This window comes from Pezoporus flaviventris, unplaced genomic scaffold (genome assembly GCF_033815535.1).
Source record: "Pezoporus flaviventris isolate CSIRO_AGI_PZ_B2104156 unplaced genomic scaffold, CSIRO_AGI_Pfla_v1 ptg000015l, whole genome shotgun sequence".
Taxonomy (NCBI): Eukaryota; Metazoa; Chordata; class Aves; order Psittaciformes; family Psittacidae; genus Pezoporus; species Pezoporus flaviventris.
The window spans coordinates 19,351,749-19,372,439 of record NW_026892563.1 but is presented as its reverse complement, the minus strand read 5'-3'; the positions used below and the strand labels follow the sequence as shown (position 1 = coordinate 19,372,439).

Sequence of the window (20,691 nt, the reverse complement as noted above, 5' to 3'; positions counted from 1 at the left end):
TCTATGAACTCAATATTCTGTTATATAATCTGTTTGATGAGAAAGAGTTCAGAAGTAATCATCAACCACAAAAAAGCTTGGTTGAAGTTTTTTTCCAAATTACCTGTTAAGTGCGTAGCATCCTGCCTCTGAGCACACAGCTGGAAGATGGTAAGCAGCAAGTCTTCTGAGGACGGCATCAGTAAACACCCTTTAACTGAACTGAAAAAGCTTGAGGCTACGTCACAGATGAAAGATACCAATGGTTCAGTATTTCCAGCTTCAGAAAGATCCTTAGCTTTAGACAGAGCTGCTTGAAGTTTATCAATAATCCTTTCAACAAAAGTTTCACCAATCAAAGATTCTATTAGGGAGAGGAAAAGACAACATGCTTTGATTACTTGATAAACATGATCATTAAGAGACATCATACAAATATGCACCTTTTTTTTTTTTTTATTTGCTAATTTTGAATGCAAAATAAAGTGCAAAGTCATTTCAGTCTCATGTATAGCTAAATTCTCTTTCTTACTCCACAGTTAAAAGATCAGCTAGACAAAGTTTCACATTGCAGAGTATCCTTTCTCTAAACCAGCTGAAGCACCTTAGACAAAAGGTATATAAAATAGAGCAAGTGCAGAGTGGTCCCTTTCCCCTTTTATGCCTTCTTAGCTTCTGGCCAACAGCTGCAAGCCAGAGATTACACCTGATTACCCCAATCACACAGATCTTCCATGAATACACTTACTCCATTTCTCATGGGATAGAAGTAGGCTAATCCCATTTATTCTCGAACTCCACAGCATCTTGTGGCAACAAATTCTATTATTTAGTTATGAAGTGTATGAAGAATTATAGTTTCCTTTTTCCTTAAGCCTATCTAAACAAGGAAAAACCTCTTCCTATTTGTTTTTTTCCATACATATTATGATTTTATGGCTCTTTACCACAACCCCATCCCAATCACTTTCATTGCAAGATGAAAAATTCTAGTCTGTTTTACTGCCCCTACAAGCAGAAGCCACTGCATTTGCCTAACAACCCCTGCCATCTTTCTTTTGGAACATTTTAATTCCATCACACTTTTTTTCAACAGCATATAGGTGACAAGAATATTGCAGGGACCAAAACTACAGGCAATATTCAAAATATCAACACACCAATGCTATAATAATTTTCATTTGTCCCTTGTTCTTTTCACAGCAGCTCCTAAAAAGCTGTATTCCCTTTTTCATTGATAAGCACTATTTACAGAGAACCTTTACAATACCATTTACAGAGAACCTTTACAATGACTGAAGAGCTCTTTTCTGAGTTTTAACAGCTCAGAGCCTATTATTGAACAAACAGTTACAGTTGTGTTCTTCCCATGTATACTTTTGATATTTACTGGGATTGAATTTCATCTGTAATTATATCAGTTATTCATTCAATAACATAACACACTCCTATGGCTCTGTGAAGTTTCAGTTTTGATCACTCCAAATAATTTATCAGAAACAATTATCATCATTCCAGTATTTAACTTTCTTCACCTTTAATTCATATCATTTGATAGGTTACTGATCCACGAAAGGCCCTTCCACTTACTCCATGACAGCTTACCTTCAAAAATTTAGACGAGATCACAAAATAAAAAAATAAAAAAAAAATCCGTTTTAGAGTCCATATACTTTATCTTGGCCCAAATCTAAGTCAAGAATCACCATAGCTCCTGAAGGTTTAGACTTCACCCAAAATGCATTAAAACCAGGTCACACAGCACCCAGCCCAAAATGAGCTCAGCAATACCTCCAGCTCTAGAGCCAAAAGCAAAGTCACTGGAAAATCAGCCCTAGGGTACCACTGACTCATACGGTAAGTTTGTTGAAAACTCTCTGGAGAGAGGGAACAGGTTTTCCTGATGCTCCTCTACATCAAAAAGTTCCAGTAGCCAAAGTAACAATCTTACATCTTCAGGATGCACTACCTATGAATATCCACTGCAGTCAACTTGTTGCATGCAATCTTTGATGAATGAAAGCACCACAAGTGTGCCCAGCTTTCAGATAAACCAAAGTATATTACCTCAGGGATTAAAGCAAATGCCAAGTTTAACAAAACAGAAATAACAAGTTTACATGGAAAACGTCAAGGAAATCGAACTCCACTAGATGTCTATATGACAGATACCACAAAACTCAATGAAGACGTGAAACAGGAGGTTATTAATAGAAAACAGATTGCATATATAGCATAAATACACACACACACAGTTTTTAAAATACATGAATCTAACTGAAAGTGGCTCAAAGCAATTTATAGGTCCTGTAAGAAGGCACTAGCACCACATGCATGGGTCCATAACCACGATCTTTGATATTCTAGTTCTGAAGGTAAATTTCAGATGTTCTGGTTTAAAAAGTAGTATTATTTTACAGCATATCAGCTAATAACGCAAACTTTCTTAAATTTTCCTCAGGTTTTCCAGACTTGAAAATCTGAATCTGCTCTTTAAACACCGACTTTTGTTTAGCAATAAAGACAAAAAAAAAAAAAAATTACAATGTCACTGCTGCAATCTAGTGTTTACAAAATTAAACTGCACATAGGTAATTGGCTCAGGTAAAAAACCAAACACAAACACATCCCCCCTTTACACTTCACAAACTCCAAGGAATAAATATGCTCACCATTTCTAATGTGTTGCGACAACACTAAGCTCAGGAGGGTCCACCTTTCAGAAGAGGATGATTCTGATGAGGTGGCTACAGGTTTTAAACCTAGGTGACACAGATCATCTGTCAGCATTACAAGTCTTTCTCCAAGTGTATCTCCTTTCAGCCAGTCAGAGACCAAGGAAAGTTTTGTTGTGCTTGAGCATGCCTGAATCACAAGAAAATAATATGATTCTCACTCTGTATGTGCAGGTTTGACATATTGGTCTTGTGCTTAGTAATAAAAGTTAATACCCCAAAAGATTATTATCTGTCATAAACAATAAGCCTCTAGCTGTTTACATCTGCAACAATTCCCCCAACTTTCTTTTTTGTCAGAGACAGCAACTTATGGCTAGGTTAGACCTCTACTTTAGAGTGAAACAAGTCACCTTCTGAGAGCCTTCTTTTCCCTTTTCTCCAACTATAGAGCCCAGGAAATGCCTACATTGGCATTATAAAGATAACTTACATTTTATTTCAGCCAACCTAGTCATCCATTTGCAACACAAAATCTATTTACAGTATCTGAATTTCTCTAAGAATAAATAGGACGCAAACCAGAAAATTATTTTGGTGGTAAGCCATTAAAAGGTACAATATCACAAAAGAAAAAAAAAAAGAATACCCAAAATACACATTATCTGTAAGGAAAGATACTGTGGTAAATGCACTGGACTGCAAACCACATGCTATGAGTTCTTGTCCAAAAACTTGTAATATGCTTCATATTTCATCCCAGGCAATCATACAAATGTCAGTGTCTCAGTACCCCGCGTGAAAAATGGAATACTATCTTTCCCTTTTAAGCTTGATGTGAGAGTGATTATACAAATAATCATTTTAATTATTGGTCTATTACGCAACTCCATTCTCTCTATCTTAGAAGGAATAACCAGAAGGAAATCAGGAATCCCTCTGGTTCAAAGAGCCAGCTGACCAAAAATAGAAGGGACAAAGATGATTTTGTTTTGGTACCATAGTTTCATTTCTAAAACTGTCCACAGATCTAAATGCAGTTAACATTAACTGCACTAAATGCAGTTTTACCATTTGTTGCTAAAATGAACACTCAAACTATTAGTACAAGATTTTCAAACTACTGAAATTCTCACAACTTTAAAAAAAATAACAAAATTTTCAAACACATGTAACTCTCAAAAGGTAATGTCAGGGAAATATTCAAAACAAGACTAAAAAAGTCTTAAGAGGTACCTTTTGAATTATCTGCAAAAAAATAATCCATTTCAAATCCATCTGAAAAATAAAACAAAATTCCATAATATTTAACAAATTCTTTGCTGAACAGGAAGTATTTCATACCTTTTAAACTCTGTTTACAACCTTTCTGTAAGGGATAGAAGAAGTTGCTACATTTCAGTAACAAAGTTAGTGATTATGTTATTTTTGGCTTCCAAGTCTTTTTCTACTGTGCATATTTATTTATATGAATTTTAAAAAAGGGTCTATATTTGTAAGAAAGGTTACCAATTATAAAAGCACACTGTATAAAGCAGCAAGACCAGAGAAATTCTGATGCTACTTTTTTTTGTTATTGATTATACCATTCAGATAGGGACATGTGTCAACCTTTTATCCCAACACTGCTACGTCAACCTTCCCTAAATTTACCTTTCTTATGTTGAACTTATCAAGTTCATGCAATTATCTTCCAAAGTAAAATTATTAACTAGCCACAGCCCACAAAAAGACTAGTCACTTTGATAAAAACTAACAAAATTAAAAGTCATACCTTTGTTAAATTGTCAAGAATGATTTTCCTTTCATCATTACTGTTGCAACAATTAAGCACACTGTACAAAATGTCAACCAGAAAATGGGTGTCTTTCCTCCAGTCTTCTTTCAGCCAAGTTATTAAATTCATATACAAAAATCTCATGGATGGACTTTCATAATGAACTTTCATTTTATTTTGGGATTCAGCTTGAGTAGAGCTTGCATCATTGCCCTGCTCTAAAAGTACTTGAAAAACTCTATTTGATGAAAAAGAGTTAAGCAGGGCAGAGAGAAATTTCAAATGCCGTTCTGACTTCTGTTCATTCACATACACAATACTCAGTTCAGCAAGGCTGCAGACTAAATTCTCTAAAGGTTCTTTCCTTAGAAGTGAACTATGCTGCAAGTCAGCCTCTATTTCAGAGTCATTATTTCTCACTTCCATAAGCTTTCCATTCTCTGTGTTTCTTTCAGATTCATCCTCATCTGTAAACCTGATTTTTAGAGATTTTCTGTTGTTTGGTTTTGTAGCACTCTTTGGATTCTGAAGAATTTCTAGCATACCAGATATGGCAAACAATGATTTCTCATCAGCGTCCAATGTATCAACATGAAGCACACACATTTTTAAAAGATGGTCCCAAAAATTTGACAACAGTTTCTGGAAAACTTCATCTGTGCCATCATCACTGGGGAGTTCTGCTTTAGCTTCCCAGGAGCTCAGTGTTTCTGCCATTTGATAAAATAATGGTCCATTTTGTAACCTGGGCTCCTTAAGTACAGCATTGGTGAGAGGAATTAGCTATGAAGATAAAAAAAGTTATTAAAGAACAGTGGTCCAACTAAATTATCATTTTACTCTTTATGATACCAGGAAATAATTTGGAAAAACATTTCAGAAGTAATTCTGAAAACATCAGAATTACTCAAGTTTGAACACTTAATAAAAATATACAGGGCAGGGCAGGATGCCTTTTTTTTTTTAATAACTTAAACTGCGCAGTAAAAGGGATGATTTTATAGGAAGGAAAAAAACTATGAAATTCAGTAGAACTATTTTTTTTTCATAAAATCTAGTGAAAGTTTCAACACAGAAGTAAATCCCACAGAAATGTACATTTTTCTTCAACTTTGAATTATTGACTGTACACTCAATATCGCATATTTCTAACAAATACCTGGTCGTATACAAGCATTTGATGAATTTGCCTTTGGTCATCTTCTTCATCTATTTTCTGTAGTATGGCAAAGCGCAGACACTCCATAAAAGCAGTAATAATTGCTGAACTTTCTGAAGGGCTGGCTATTGCTCGCTCACTTGACAACCTATTCAAAGGCAACATTGGACAGAGGGAATACTCAGTCATACAAGCTTCTGAGAAACCCAGTACATGTGTCAAGAATGTAAACTTGGTGATGCTGTTCTTATCCAGACACCATCAATATAAGAATATAGAATCACAGAATCATTGACAGGATGTCAAATCAAAACAAATTCAACAGGACATATTTAAAGCAATACATCCAGGTATTTAATGTAACTTACATTAAAATAACTTTTTCATGCAGTTTTAGCATTCAAAAAAACCCAACACTACATTAATAAAGGAAGCATATCTGGTCAAGCATACTGTCTACTCTTTCAGCTGTTTGTCAAAACTCCTTTGCAATCTTCTACACACACCTCAGAAGCTTAGAAAGTATCACTTTCTGTCATTACATAACAAGAAAAAAAAAAAAAAAACACCAAAACTCAAAAAACTACGAAACAAAAAGACAAGTTTCACCATAGCCAGTTTGAGATTGAACAACTGTGAGTTGCTACTCATCTTTAAATACTTAAAAATTACCCCTTCTATTTCCAAATGTAAAGGAAACTGATTTCAGAATAAATAAATAATTTTGTAGTTCATACCCTTGAATTATAGAGCTGAAAAAAGTCCTGAAATATTCCAGCTTTGGTTCTGCAATGCCAGGAGGTACCTTGCTAATGAACGGCAAAAGATTTGGGTATATAACGGTAGCTAGTCCTCGTCCACCTTCTCGAAGCACTGCCCATAGCTTTGGCAGAACTCCCTTTTTGGCATTTACATGAGCCCAACAGTCCTACAGAAAGAAATACACTTGTTGTAAATTAAATGAGAATATGTTGTCTTGAAAGAACTCCCAAGCTAGATATTCAATATAACTCCGTGTTATAGCTGAAACAAGTTATTGTACAATTGAAATTCACTTACCAGTATTTTTAAGAATCAATTTCTCCCTATCTCAGCTTGCAAATTTAAATTAACATAATAAAACTGTTCCTGCATTGTTTAACACCAGTTGACCTTCCTTGTTAGCAAAATGCACTTAAAGGCTTCTCTTTAATAATTACTTTAAGGATGCTTCATAAAAATCATTGTAAATCATTGGTCCTGTATTTAATTCTGAGTTCTTCTTACTAAGAATAAGCAATGATTTCAAAATCCTAACTTTAGAAGCATCACTAACTTCAAAATTCCCCTCAGAATTTTTCTGATGGTTACAAAATACCTTGGCACTTATCCCCATACTCCCAAAGTTTTTTGTCATCTCATTTGATTTATCATAGTTCAGATACCTATATTTATAGCAAGCTGAACAACGAAGCTGAACAATAAATCCCCCATAAGTGGTTATAGTTTATACCAGCAGTTACAAAAGAGATCAGCAGCATTAAGCCCTCAAAACATCCCAGTCTATGGCAACACCACTCATCCTGCTAATAAATTCAAAGCTGGTGTTTCACTTAAAAAGATAAAAAAAAAACGACTACCAAAGTTACAGAACCAAACGTTAAATTAGAAGGGGAAAAGAAACAAACCAAAAATGCATATCAGGTCATTTCTATAACTGTCTTCAACCAAGAAAAAAGTTTTAGGTATCATTTTATTTATTAATAATTATATTTACTCAAAGGGATTCAGGTTAATTTGAGTAAACTCATAAAACATCTGATTTTAAGACATGCTGAATACAATATATTTGAAAGTGAAACCCTAAGGGGGGAGAAAAAAAGGAGCATGTAGCATTGATAAGTTCAAGTTATTAATCATACAGAAAACCCAGTCAAGCTATTCTTCCTAATTCTACACAGAGAACAATGGCACTTGGTGAAAAGTTAAATTCAAGTAAAATATCTGCCCCTTAGATTTCCCACATTACCTCAATAGTAGTGACAGCATAAAGTACAGCTTCCCAAAGAGCAGGACACACCACTGCATCACTGTCACCAATGCTGAGAAGAACAGCAGTACAAGCTCTTGGTGCTTCAGCTTTCATCAGCTCAGGCAAATACTGGCAAAAAGCAGAAGCCAGCTCAAAGAAAGCTGAGCGGACCTGATACAGGCCACAGGAAAAAAAAAAAAAAAAGCAAACACAAAATTTAAGTCAAATTACAAGACTTTGTTGTAGTTTTCCCATGTTCCTTTCACAGTCATCATAACTTACAACTCATGATCCCCATATTTTATCACATCAGCAAACATTTAAATATTAAAAATAAAGAAAAATTGATAAACCTGTTTAATAGTTAAAAGTAATTTTTTAGCTATAAAATGCTCCTTAAAAAATTTGTTTTAATATACTTCTCAAAAGGCATGTTTCCAAAACGCACCTTAAAACTTTTTAACAAAATACTACCAGAATCAATTAGTTACTTTATGCACCATTGGTCTTAGCAGACCAAAGACCAATAAAACAGTTTAAAAAAAAACAAACAGAACACCTCCAAAAAGCACTAAGAATACATGCAGTAAGATGACACAGTCTGTATCTTTTACATTAATTTGAAATGACAGTAGATTACCAAGAAGTAGATGGCGGTGACACGTAAATAACAGATAGGCCTACTGGGCAAAGTTTAAAATTATATTATCTATTTAAGGCCTAGAAATCCAAAGGCTGTTTGAAACATAATTCAGCAAAGTACAAAGTTCATTCTTGTAGGATACAAGTAATTAACACTTGCTTAGGCTCAGTATATTATCTTTAACTAAAACCAACCAAAAGAAGGAATAAATTAAAAAGTCACCTGTGGCATGTTATGTTTGCTATATTTCCAAAACTTGTTTTGGGACAGAAGTGACATTAACTTTTCCTCCAGAGAGTGTACCTCTGTCTTTGGCAACATGCTCAGCAACTTCTTTAAAGCTAACAACGAACAGGTCAGAATCCGGAAAAATTTAGCTTCCCTTTCTTCCTCTGGTACAGTTCTCAGAAAGCAAAGCAAAACAAATTTAAGTGAACCATAAATAAATCAGAAGGCTTCTCAAGCTCTTCTAAACTGAGTAAACTAAATTGTCTTGAGCCGTTCTACATTCTTTTGATTTCAGAGACCAGCAACGAACATACATAAAGTTTCCATAGGTTCTGATACTACCAAATCACATTACAAAGTGTTAGTAAAAGAGAGTTTCAAGTCATCTGTCTTCCAGATATTCAAAAATGCTATTCCTCAAAGAGCTGAAACAAGAGTTACACTGATAAGTATAAATGCTTTTGAAAATGTTAAGTCCCAGAGAAAGTTGCTGGGGCTCAAATAACTATTCCGTCTCCTAAAACAAAACTAAATCCACTACCTCCAGGAACACAGAACCAAATACAGACTAAGACTTAAACCATATACATTAGAGCAGGCTAACGTACTGGGGGTCACTGATTGTATCGGCTGTTTCTTTCAGAAGGTGATCTTGAAGTACCTATGGGGAAAAAAAAAAACAAAACACATATTACACATGAGAATCTGATGTTTACATGTTAATAATATAGAACTACAGAATAATTAGGGTTGGAAAGGACCTTAAGATCATTTAATTCCAACTCTCCTGCCATGGGCAGCGACACCTCACACTAGACCACGTCGCCCAACGCTCTGTCCACCCTGGCCTTGAACACAGCCAAGGATGGCACATTTACCACTTCTTTGGGCAACCCATTCCACCTCCTTCACAGTAAAGAGCTTCTTCCTTATACCTAACCTGAACTTCCCTTGTTTAAGTTTGTTGTGGTTTAAAACCAGGCAAAGGGCTCATTCACTCACTCCCCCCCCCCCCTTCTTGCTCTCCCCCTCCTGCCAGAAGGACGGAGAGGAGAATCGAAACGAATGCAACTCCCACGGGTTGAGATAAGAACAGTTTAGTAACTAAGGTATAACACAAACCACTACTGCTACCACCAATAATAATAATGATAAAGGAAATAACAAGGGAAGAGAATACAACACCTCATCACCAGCTGACTGATAACTCGTCCCCCCCACCCCGACCAAGCTCTGACCGATGCCTCCTCCAACCCTGCAGTTCACCAGCCCTTCTGGGTAACTCTCAGTTACATCCTGGACATGATGTGCTGTGGTATGGAATACCTCTTTGGCTAGCTTGGGTCAGGTGTCCTGTCACTGCTTCCTCCCGGCTTCCCCTCCTCCCTGGTAGAGCATGAGGCTCACAAAGTCCTTGGCCAAACCAAAACATCATTGTTATCAGCTCTGTTCCCAAGCCAAAAGTCAAAACACAGCACTGCACCAGCTACCAAGAAGGAGAAAAATGACTGCTACTGCTGAACCCAGGACATTATCCACCCCTTATTCCATACCATTCACGTCATGCTCAGATCCCACATTTTCAATATACCATCACTCTTATCTTAGTGCATGGACCAGTCCCTATAAAGCTGCTGAGTCCATTTGGTCCATGATGTCAGGCTCCATCTCTTGTAAGTCTTCCAGAGCAGGAGAGGCTGTGTGCAGTGTTCACACTTGTGAATAACCTGGGCAATAGTGTCCATTGCTGAGTCCACCCCTCGATCATGAGTCCATCTCTGTGTTGCATCTCTGCTCTGATGGCCTGAAGTGCCATGGGCCCACCAGGCTCAAAATAATTCACTGTCCCCTTCAGCAGCTTCTGCAGCTTGCTGCTGGGGACTCCATACAGCTGCCTTCCACCTCCGATGCTTCCAAAGCACTGGAGGGGCCCAGTGGACTAGATACTTGCCCATACTGTCCCACACAACCTGCCACTCATGACTGTCCAGCCTTGGAGAAAAACCTCTTGGTCCCCCTATATCGTCGTCTAACCCCAGACAAGACCCAAACCTGACCTGGCTTAACTTTTGAGATCAGACAAAACAGTTGTGGGTAAAACACACTCTGTATGTGTGCCAACATGCTGATCCCCATCACAATCAGCAGGCAGGTCCCAAGGATACCCAAAGGCCATTCAAAACCTTCAGAACTCTCAGTTGATGCCGCTGTACTTGTCACTGGGGCTGGTGTAGCTGCTGTGCTCGCCGGCTCTCCCACCACCAGCTTCTCTTTTCCTGAGTCCAGCTCTTCCTCCTCTGCCTTGCTGGGAAATGCTGCGTGGTCTCCTGCATCCTCCTGGGGCTCGGCGGGCGGCTGCCGGGGAATGCTCTCGGCCGTCCGGGGCTCGGCTCCTCCGCCGCCTTCTCCCCCTGCTCGGCAGCCGCCTCCTTCCGCTCCTCGACCGCCCCTGCCTCCTCCACCGGCAGCCGTCCCCTCGCGGCTTGCCGGCCCGCTCCCGCCGCCTTTTGGTGCGCGGGGCTGCTCTCCCGGGCCGCTTCAGCAGCCGCCGGCTCCCGAGGCCGCTCCCCCTCGGCTCCCCGCAGCCTCACAAAGATGGAGGCGAGGGCGAGAGCCAGGACGGTGAAGAGCAGCCGGACGGCCAGGTACAAGTCCACGGCCACGTCCGTCCTGCCCTGCTGCTGGAGCCTACCCGTATTACAAGTCATTGCCATAAAGCACAGTGAGACAAGAACCTTAGCCCAAGCCCCACACTTGATAAACACTAACACAGCAAATACCGGCTCTAAGTAAGTTACAACATTCTGAAGCTGTGAGATCAAGAGGAACAACTCTGAGAGCCAATAAAATCAGCATTGTGACGAATTACTATTAATCCGGTCAGATCTGTTGTTAGCTCAACCCTTCGTGCCCCACGTTGGGCGCCAAAATGAACTGTCGTGGTTTAAAACCAGGCAGACAGCTCGTTCACTCACTCCCCCCCCTTCTTGCTCTCCCCCTACTCCCAGAGGGACGGAGAGGAGAATCAAAACGAATGCAACTCCCACGGGTTGAGATAAGAACAGTTTAGTAACTAAGGTATAACACAAATCACTACTGCTACCACCAGTAATAATAATTATAAAGGAAATAACAAGGGAAGAGAATACAACACCTCATCGCCAGCTGACCGATAACTCGTCCCCCCTACCCCAATCAAGCTCTGACCGATGCCTCCTCCAACCCTGCAGTCCACCAGCTCCTCTGGGTAACTCTCAGTTACATCCTGGACATGACGTGCTGTGGTATGGAATATCTCTTCGGTCAGTTTAGGTCAGGTGTCCTGTCTCTGCTTCCTCCCGGCTTCCCCTCCTCCCTGGCAGAGCATGAGGCTCACAAAGTCCTTGGCCAAACCAAAACATCATTATTATCAGCTCCATTCCCAAGCCGAAAGTCAAAACACAGCACTGCACCAGCTACCAAGAAGAAAAATGACTGCTACTGCTGAACCCAGGACAAAGTTTAAACCCATTACCCTTCGTCCTATCGCAACAGTCCAGGATGAAGACAGTCTTCACATGATGAAGACAGTCTTCACATGATGAAGACAGTCTTCACATGATGAAGACAGTCTTCACATGATGAAGACAGTCTTCACATGATGAAGACAGTCTTCACATGATGAAGACAGTCTTCACATGATGAAGACAGTCTTCACATGATGAAGACAGTCTTCACATGATGAAGACAGTCTTCACATGATGAAGACAGTCTTCACATGATGAAGACAGTCTTCACATGATGAAGACAGTCTTCACATGATGAAGACAGTCTTCACATGATGAAAGTCTTTATATTTTTCAGAAACAGCTCTAAAACTTCACAACCTCCAAGTCAAGTCTTTCAAACATATTTTAGACATGCTAGTAAACAAAAAAATAATTTAATTGACTCCTGCTGAACACATTAGCTGTGGTACTGTTTGAACCAAGACTTCACAATACTTCATAACCTGCAGTTGTATGCCAACACGCTTCTGGTAAAAAGAAGCCGAACTGAGACAAAGCAAAAATGGTTATGTTTGCATATGATGGGCCAGCAATGCACACTTTGACCTTTTTAAATTCAGTCAGTTCAGTTTCAAACACGACTGGCAAAAGAGTGTTAACCCTGGTCAGAACTCAGTTTGCAGAGGCTCTTTGAAACACAGCTCAACATTCAATCCTTTACCACTGAGGATAAACCCTGTCATCATTATTCCATCTGTCAGCATTACATGATGACTGAGCATCATTACATAGAAATGCACACAAGAAAATTCACTTCATACTCTTTTCTCTGATTCCAGTCATTCTAACTGCAAGTTACAGAAACAGAGGATGTTTTTGCCTCAGTCTTCATACTAAGAGGAGCGAAATTTCAGGCAAGAAAGAAATTTAACCATGAAGAACAGGTGGGAGAGGATGAGTTTTAAACTCATAATAAAAATGACATAAACTCAAAACAGAGCCTTCAAGAAATAGAAAAGTATAAACTCACGTTAAGAATTTCATCTTTACAAAATACTAAGGCTTCAGGTTGCTTGCTTGAAGGAAAAGCTTTTTCAAAAGCTACTTTTGCAGCAGAAGCAGCAGGGGAGTAAGTGTCACATTGAGCAATCAACCAGTATCCCATGATACTTTTTAAGTAAGGAGCTAAGTGCTTCTTTACTTTAAGAATCAGTTGCTCAAAAGACTGCTGAGTTGCTTCTCGAACACGGCGATCATGATCCTGTTAAAAAAAAAAAAAAAGAAGTTTATTGTTTTAAGAATTATACCTTTAGTGCAGGGTACTTCAAAGCAGAAGTAATGATGAAGAAAAAAAGCTGTGTCTCAATTTAGCCATTTTTGCAACGAACTGGGCTACACACATTTGAAAATACACAATGACAAAAGTCTTGATAACCCTAGGTACGGGGATAGTCCCAACTTAGCAGCATCGTATTCCCAATGTGTTGTAAATTCAAAATTGTAGCCTTTTCTCAATATCCTAATGACAGTTTCTACCTTCACCTTAAACAAACATTTAACAAAAAGACAAGAGGCAAGAGAAATGGGAAGACTTGAAGACACTTTCTTGACTAAAACAACTATTACCCTACACAAACTGTGCATCATTATCCAATTTTTGTGTGTGAATTTATATCATCATGCATTTCTATGCTCTTGGCTCCTGAAAGACTAGAAATTGCTCTTACAAATCAGCATTGTGATTAACTTTGTCCAATATTTGTTTAGGTTTGGGTTGGTTTGTTTTTTTTTTAAATATTAAGTCTAGTCAGGTATTAGTCCTAGATCAAAATATTTATAAGAGTACATTCTCTTTAGCCATTCTGGAAGGGACATAAAAGAACTTTTCATGAAATGTCTTGTCATCTTTTAAACATAAAGGTCTAACAAACATCTCTATCCAGTAAGTAGAGCCCAGATTTCAACAGTTCAAGATTCCACTCACTGCCAATACTGACATATCTTCACAATAAAGAACATTACTTTCCTTCAACTTCATGTTTGTTCCTAGAACAAGTCAGTAATTCCAACATAGTTAGATATATCAATACAGACCACCTCAGATATTTCCACAGGAAGTATCCACAGAGCTTTTTAATTTAGATACTTTTAATATTTACCAGTGAGATTTTACAATAAATTCTTGGCCAGTAAGGAAGAACACCTTTAACAACTTCTGCTTCCCTTTCCTTGCACATTGTTCCAAATTCTTGCATAGCCTAAAAAATATCAAAAGCATGATTTAAGAATTCAAATAGATGTCCTGCAATTTATCAGCTTCTACCATACAGTAGAAATCTCTTTTTCAAAAATCAATTAATTTCCTGCCATTAAGCATCTACAGATTAGATAATTAATTAGATGCTTCTACAGAATCTAATTACTTTTATGACTACTCCATCAGCACTGCATGGACCTTTGCATAAGTCCTCCAAGATACTTTCTGGATTGCAGTTTTAGCAAATTTGTCAATATGAAATTAGTGTTAGCTATCTCGACATAGATAGTATTAGATATCTCTGTGGGAGAGGACAAAGGATATACCTACTTTTAATTTTGTTGTGATATCTCTTTTAGAAAGTTTTCGCAACACCATTCGAAAATCAGCATCCACAAGGCTGTCTATCTCCTCTGCTCCTTGAACTGCAGGAACATATCCTAGATCATTCTGAGATGTTCCAAATCCAATAAACCCAGGCACTGTTCCACGTTCTTTGGCGAGGAGCTCTGCAGCTCGGCCGCTGCTAGAAGGCTGACAAAAAACAGGGACATAAGTCAGTTATCTACTTCAGTAATTTTATTTTAGTCTGCATTTGAAAGAATGCTCCTATTTAAATTGTAGAATTAAGCTTCTATTTAAAACAAAATTTCACAAAAAAAAAAAAAGAGCCACCACATATGCTTTACACATAAAAGTTTGACCTAGAAAATTATTCTTCACTTCAGAATCAGCATTCCCTTTTATAATAATCCATGAATACTTACGAAAAAAAAAAAGTTGGTTTTATACAGATACAAAAAAGCATAACAGACAAGCTCTTCTGTAAGTGAAGGATTTATTAAGAAACCATTTATTCTCCTTCACTACTTCTGGTTTTCTTAGTTCTTCTCATGTTATTGCATATGGACTGACACAGCCTCCAAGGAATGCTCTTCATATCACTGGGCAAAATAAGAATACGCATGAAACAAAAGATGATACCAGCAGCAAAGAGGCCAAGAAGGATTTAGAGGAACAGAGTGAAAGGATGCATATGTTACAGAGGGTGATACTATCCCATTAGTTCTACAGTGAGCATTTCAGAGTTCAGCATCTCTTCTAGTTTGCCCCAGTTAAGACAACACCTTGTTCACTGTATCAGTAGGTCATGTTTATTTCAACCACACTCTTCTCAAAAGATTGTTCCCAAACCAACTGATGCTTTAATGTTCTCCGTGATACCTTATAATCCAAATATCTTTTATTTCATAATGATCCTTACAGTTTGTGAGTTTGAGTTTGCTTGTTTGTTTTTAAAGTAATGACAATTTGATGAAGTCCACTGTACTTTTCTGATTTTTTTGAGGTACATAAGCCACATTTTACCTGACTATTGTATCTACAAGCCTGAGTACTGTATCTACATTCTGCATGTGAAATCTGAAATATAAGGACTGCTTCTTTGTGTTCCCTATTCTTCTCTAAACACATGCAGGTATTACATCACCTGAACACAACTCTTCACGCACAGTTCTCCCATACCAATCCAGCGCCGTATAGCCACCATCTCAGGCCCGGTGTCAGCACAAGAGATTCACGTAGACACAACAGGTGTGCTCCAAACCACTCCACAGAGGAACGCACTACTCACCAGTACCTCGCTGAACTCACACCAGCACTGACTTGCCGGTTACACCCCCTGCCCTTACCCCTCCCTGGAAAGCCCGCACGAAAGCCACAGAAGCGGCAAGCACACTGCCCTGAAGCGCGGACCCAGGCCAAGAGTCGCCTGCAAAGCCCGGCGGTGGCCCCGGCTACGACAGCCGAGCCCTAAGACTGGGCCGCCTCCGGCGGCCTACAACCCAGTCCCGAGGACACCGGAAGGTGAAGTACGGCCTCAACCCACTCGACAGTGCCCGAAGCCCCAGCGCCAAGGCCCGAGCACCGCCACCCTCCCCGTCCAGACCGCCCGCCAGCGGCTCCGGCAGCACGGGACCCGGGCCCCAAGGGCAGGGCGCGCTCACCCGCAGGTTGCCCTTGGTTCGTTGCTTGTTCTTCCCCCCCATAGCGATAGTGATAGCAACGGCAACGACACTGGGGAAGAGCCGGGAGAAAGCAGCAGCGCGGCCGGGGCGCGAGAGGCGGCACTTCCGGGGGGGCGAGGCCACGCCCCTGGCCGTCTCGTCAGTACAGCCGAGTCAGGCCCCTCGGTGGCGGAGGCGTTTCTGTACGTTTACAAAGACCTGGCTTCTGTCAAAGGACCGGAGGCAAATCGGCGCTTGCCGAAAGAAATCACCGAGGAGTATTGCTACGGAAGGTGTCCGAGTGCACACCAGAGATATGAATGTTGGGAATTTTAACAGATCATCAACATCAGAAGCAAGCAACCCCTGGGGGTGTTCAGCCTAGAGAAGGTTCTGGGGAGACCTTGTAGCAGCCTTCCGGTACCTAACGGGACATACAGGAAGGGCTTTTTACAAGCGCATGCAGTGACAGGACAAGGGAGAATAGCTTTAAACTAGCAGAAGGTAGATTTAGATTAGATGTTAGGAAACAATTCTTTACTATAAGGGTGGTGACTCACTGGAACAGGTTGCCCAGAAAAGTTGTGGCTGCCCTGTCCCTGGCAGTGTTTACGGCCAGGCTGGTCTAGGGAGGTTGGAACTAGACGAGCTTTAAGGTCCCTTCCAACCCAGCCCATTCTGTGATTTATGATGTGAATTAGATACACAATCCATAAACAAATCAAAATATCATTCTGATACAACTTTGTTGAAACTGTATTCAAGAGCACCTGCAGTGTAACCCCCTTTGTTCCTTGGCTGCAACTCCACAAGCTCAGACCAGTGAGGATTGCTTCCCTGCTCTGGAGTGTGCTTGCCATAAGGCAGCCCATCCCTGGGTAACGTTCTGCTTTAACATGAGTAGAGACTGGGTTTCTCAGCTACAGGTGCATTAGAAAGATACCACAGCACCTCTCTGCACACACAAGTCTACCTATGGAAAATTCTTATGCCTTAAAGTAGGCATCCTAGCTCATCCTGTTTGCCTAAGCAAGACTTTTGTGAACTTGCTCATTCCTTTTGTGTTTGTTTCCTTTGTTTTGACTAGCTTGGTTTTGTTTTGTTTTGGGTTTTGTTTGTTTGTTTTAATAAAATGTCAATATCACAGCTCAATATACTTCCAGATAGAAAACAGAATAAAAGCTTGTTACAAAAAAGCTTTCATGTAGTGTATGTAAACAGCAATAAATAATACAAACGTTTTGGTATCTCTCCTGAGATACCCATACTTGAATTTTGTCTCTTCTTACTCATATATGCATTCAACACAATTACATCTATTCATTCACCTATAATTCTGTAACGGCCTGATAGTTCATCAAACATATTTTCTTTCCCAATAATTAGGTATGTACCCTAAACATCCAGAAAGTTTAAAAAGCAGTTATTTTAATTTTCATTATTCAGCATCTCACTGGATATTTGTTTTCATTTAAAACTGGATTCATCGTATAAAATCACAAATGATTAATTCCCTCTCTGATAAACTCCTGCAGAACAGCTAAGGAATCTGTTACGAAGATTAACTTACAAACGTAGACGCTTGGACCAGTGGTGATTGTCAACCCCTTCAATGCCCTTCAACCCCAAAGTACATTTGAAAGATGTCAGCACATCCTTTTTCTTCTAAAAAATGATATAGCTGCCCCAAATCCATACGATTTCCCCTGGTACCATGTGCATCAAAACATTTTTCTTCCAAAGTGGAGAACTTTCTTTGTTTCTGAATCTCAGCATGTCCTCCACCTTCCAAAGAAACATCTTCTCTGTGCCGAATGAGAATTCTTTTCCATGTTAATCTTCTCACTCTGAAAGAAATTGGAGAAATATGAATCTGCCTATAAAATAAATACTGTTTTAGAAAATACTATGGAATAGCTATTATCACAGAAGTCAACAAACTCCTTGCACCTGTACCTTTGGCAGAGATAATGGTTCCCTGGCTGGTCACAGAAACACCACTCACATGCAAACACTTCCAAAAGCAGGAGCTTGTTTCTTTGTATTGCCTCAGGATTCAAGAACCTTAATGTTATTGCTCACAAAATAATTGATGAAGATGTGGTTTCAACTTCAGTGCTTATTTCTGCCTTGCCTGGGCTAAGAACTCTCATATTCTTGTACTCTCTTAGCTGTTGCAATCAAATAACAATGTTCATTTAGTCTGCACCACCCAGAAGTATAAATGATGGGAGCAGAATAAAACACAAATGTAGAGGAATATAACAACGTACTTATCTAATGCCACTAGGGTACTGAAGTCCACTGCTATACAAGTGAAATATAGAGGAAGATAAAACAGAAATGAATAGACATTGTGTGGTACTAGCAGCTTTGATTTCTGCAACCAGCACTACAGTTGATATTCACAGTTGGAAATACATTATGATAAGCACACGTACTTTGCAGACCTTCACAGGCTGGAAGGTGGTTGGACTTCCCACCTTCTGGCCACATATACAACATGAAAAATGTAATAGTCTAACTACTAATGACATTTAAGAACAAAGAAAAACTAACCTTGACCAGAACTCTTCACAACTACTTTGAAGACCTTCTACACAAACAACACCTGGTTTCCCCGGCATGCAAAACCCTGACAGAGAGAGCTCCTTGGCCCAGTCTATAATATTCTTTCTTTTTTGCTTATTGTAAATGTGATGACTATAGATCCACAGTCGAGTAAACATGATGACTTCTGACTGAGTGGCATTCGATGCTGTCACTGAGGAAGATGAAAGCTCCTTGTCAATGTAAGCAGCTGCATGGTCTTTAACCCATTCCCTTGCACTCAACATGCAGGGCTCACCACTGCAGTTTTGCATCAAATATGTTTTTAGATCCGAGTTCAGGTGAAGCTGCTGAGAGCGGCTCAATAAAGATGACCTAGAGAAAAATATAAAAGCAGTTGTAATACACTTACAATTTAGATGTTTTTAAATTTTTTTTTCAGTTTTACTTCAAGCTGCCAAGAAAACCCAGGCCGCATTTAGATGGTATACACTTGCTATTATTTAAGTCATTATTAGCTATGAAAAGGTGTTAATCAGTACTTAATGGGTGTACTAACTCTTTCAGTTCACATAGAATACGACCAATCTGTAAATTAAAATCAAGGAAAATGTACTTGAAAAGTAGGCATCCTGGCTAAACTGACTTCCTGCAATATGCAGGGCTACTTCTTTAAACAGGTATGTTGCAATAAAAATAATTAAAAAAAACAAACCAACCAACCAAAAAAAAAAAAAAACCACAAAACAAACCAGAAGCCTGCAAGTGACAGCATTTTGACAAGGGAAGAATAAGACCACCAAGTAACTTTTTACTCTTTTGGCATCCTTGCCAAAATGGACAAGTCTCTCTTTAACATCAACATATGAACGGTACCTGTGTGTAACCCCTCTGTACAGAAGATGGCGCTCCTCCACGGTTTTACTATTTTTCTTACTTGATGAGGACAACAGAGAAATCATAACCTTGTAGATTTGTTTCTCTTCAACACTGTTGTCCTTCTGGCTTAATTTGACAATAAACTATCAAAAAGGGCCTGTCTTTTCCTTTCATAACTCTATCTATGTAGTACACCATAGCTTCTTAATATTTTTGTTACCTGTACTTTTAATGCCATACCTCACAGTAATTTCTGGTAGAACAGCTGGATATTTAAACGGTAAAGCACAGGCCATAGAGAATTCCACCTAAAAAAAACAAATAAGCAAGTGCTCAGGTCAAGTAAACCCTAAAACCTCACAAAATCAAAAATAAGTGTTTACCATACCATAGAAGCATTAGAGACCTCTGGCTTTACATTCAGTATGAACTGAACTTTCGAAGATGGCATCTCTGCAGCCTCATTTTCAACATAGTGTTTTAGCTCTGCTACAGCCAGCTGGTCAGTCACAAGGAACTCTTCCTCATAAGGAAACATGCTAGAGAGTAAATCCAATTCTGAAATTTGTATCTCAGCTTCTTCTCGGTTAGTCATTTCTGTTGATTCCTAGGCAAAGAGGAAACGAGGGAAGAAAATAAGGGCTTGAATACGGGACAAAGTTCATGAACTACCCTTAAGAAATCATATTAATCTTTATAACCAAGCCTTTCGAAACTAGCTCGCACATGCGAGCAGTTCAGGAGCACGAACGCACTCTGTGACAGCCCACGAGGTTTCCAGAGCTGAGAGGGGGCAGGATGTGCTGTGCCAACAGATACATTTCCCTCTCACAAGGCCGCACACCTGGAGCGGAGCCGCCTCTGCTGCTGTGACAGCCGTAGAGAGCTAGACGTTACCGCCCGAGCCTCAGTCAGCATCCCCCACCACCGATAACTCACCCTGACGGGGCTGAGGGGCTAAAGGCATGATGCGCATGCGCAGACACGTCCGCATCCCGGTTCCCTCCACTGCTTTCCCATACCGCCGTATCCTCACGGC

The 20,691-nt window shown here is 39.5% G+C and overlaps 2 protein-coding genes across 3 annotated transcripts in view; both read right to left on the bottom strand.

Annotated features, from left to right (window-relative positions):
- LTN1 (listerin E3 ubiquitin protein ligase 1) overlaps positions 1–16,280 on the bottom strand; it is a 31,743-nt gene extending 15,463 nt beyond the window's left edge. The window contains exons 1-13 of the mRNA XM_061453743.1: positions 16,224–16,280; positions 14,548–14,751; positions 14,120–14,218; positions 12,991–13,221; positions 9,081–9,133; positions 8,467–8,647; positions 7,599–7,772; positions 6,328–6,518; positions 5,591–5,738; positions 4,429–5,214; positions 3,891–3,932; positions 2,652–2,844; positions 104–343 (exon numbers count right to left, since the gene is read on the bottom strand). Coding sequence (XP_061309727.1) covers positions 104–343; positions 2,652–2,844; positions 3,891–3,932; positions 4,429–5,214; positions 5,591–5,738; positions 6,328–6,518; positions 7,599–7,772; positions 8,467–8,647; positions 9,081–9,133; positions 12,991–13,221; positions 14,120–14,218; positions 14,548–14,751; positions 16,224–16,265 — 2,584 coding nt within the window. The 5' untranslated portion in view covers positions 16,266–16,280. The remainder of the gene's footprint in view (positions 1–103; positions 344–2,651; positions 2,845–3,890; positions 3,933–4,428; positions 5,215–5,590; positions 5,739–6,327; positions 6,519–7,598; positions 7,773–8,466; positions 8,648–9,080; positions 9,134–12,990; positions 13,222–14,119; positions 14,219–14,547; positions 14,752–16,223) is intronic.
- A 675-nt stretch (positions 16,281–16,955) lies between these two features.
- RWDD2B (RWD domain containing 2B) lies at positions 16,956–20,572 on the bottom strand. 2 transcript variants are annotated; one of them, XM_061453740.1, is made up of 6 exons: positions 20,497–20,572; positions 20,041–20,259; positions 19,893–19,960; positions 18,783–19,148; positions 18,174–18,287; positions 16,956–18,070 (listed from the first exon to the last, which is right to left on the bottom strand). In XM_061453740.1, the coding sequence occupies exons 2-6, from the start codon at positions 20,245–20,247 to the stop codon at positions 17,833–17,835; spliced, it is 993 nt and encodes a 330-aa protein (XP_061309724.1). In that variant the 5' UTR covers positions 20,248–20,259; positions 20,497–20,572; the 3' UTR covers positions 16,956–17,832. The 2 variants fall into 2 exon arrangements, with proteins under 2 accessions (XP_061309724.1, XP_061309726.1); XM_061453742.1 differs by lacking the exon at positions 18,174–18,287 and having other exon boundaries at positions 20,497–20,561.
- Positions 20,573–20,691: the final 119 nt, after the last annotated feature.

Coding starts and splice junctions, on each gene's coding strand:
- RWDD2B (XM_061453740.1), bottom strand. CDS start 20,247: ATGACTAACCGAGAAGAAGCTGAGATACAAATTTCAGAATTGGATTTA. Junction 19,961..20,040: donor AGGTCTCTAATGCTTCTATG/GTATGGTAAACA, acceptor TGTTTTTTTTAG/GTGGAATTCTCTATGGCCTG. Junction 18,071..18,173: donor TATCTCTGCCAAAGGTACAG/GTGCAAGGAGTT, acceptor AATTTCTTTCAG/AGTGAGAAGATTAACATGGA.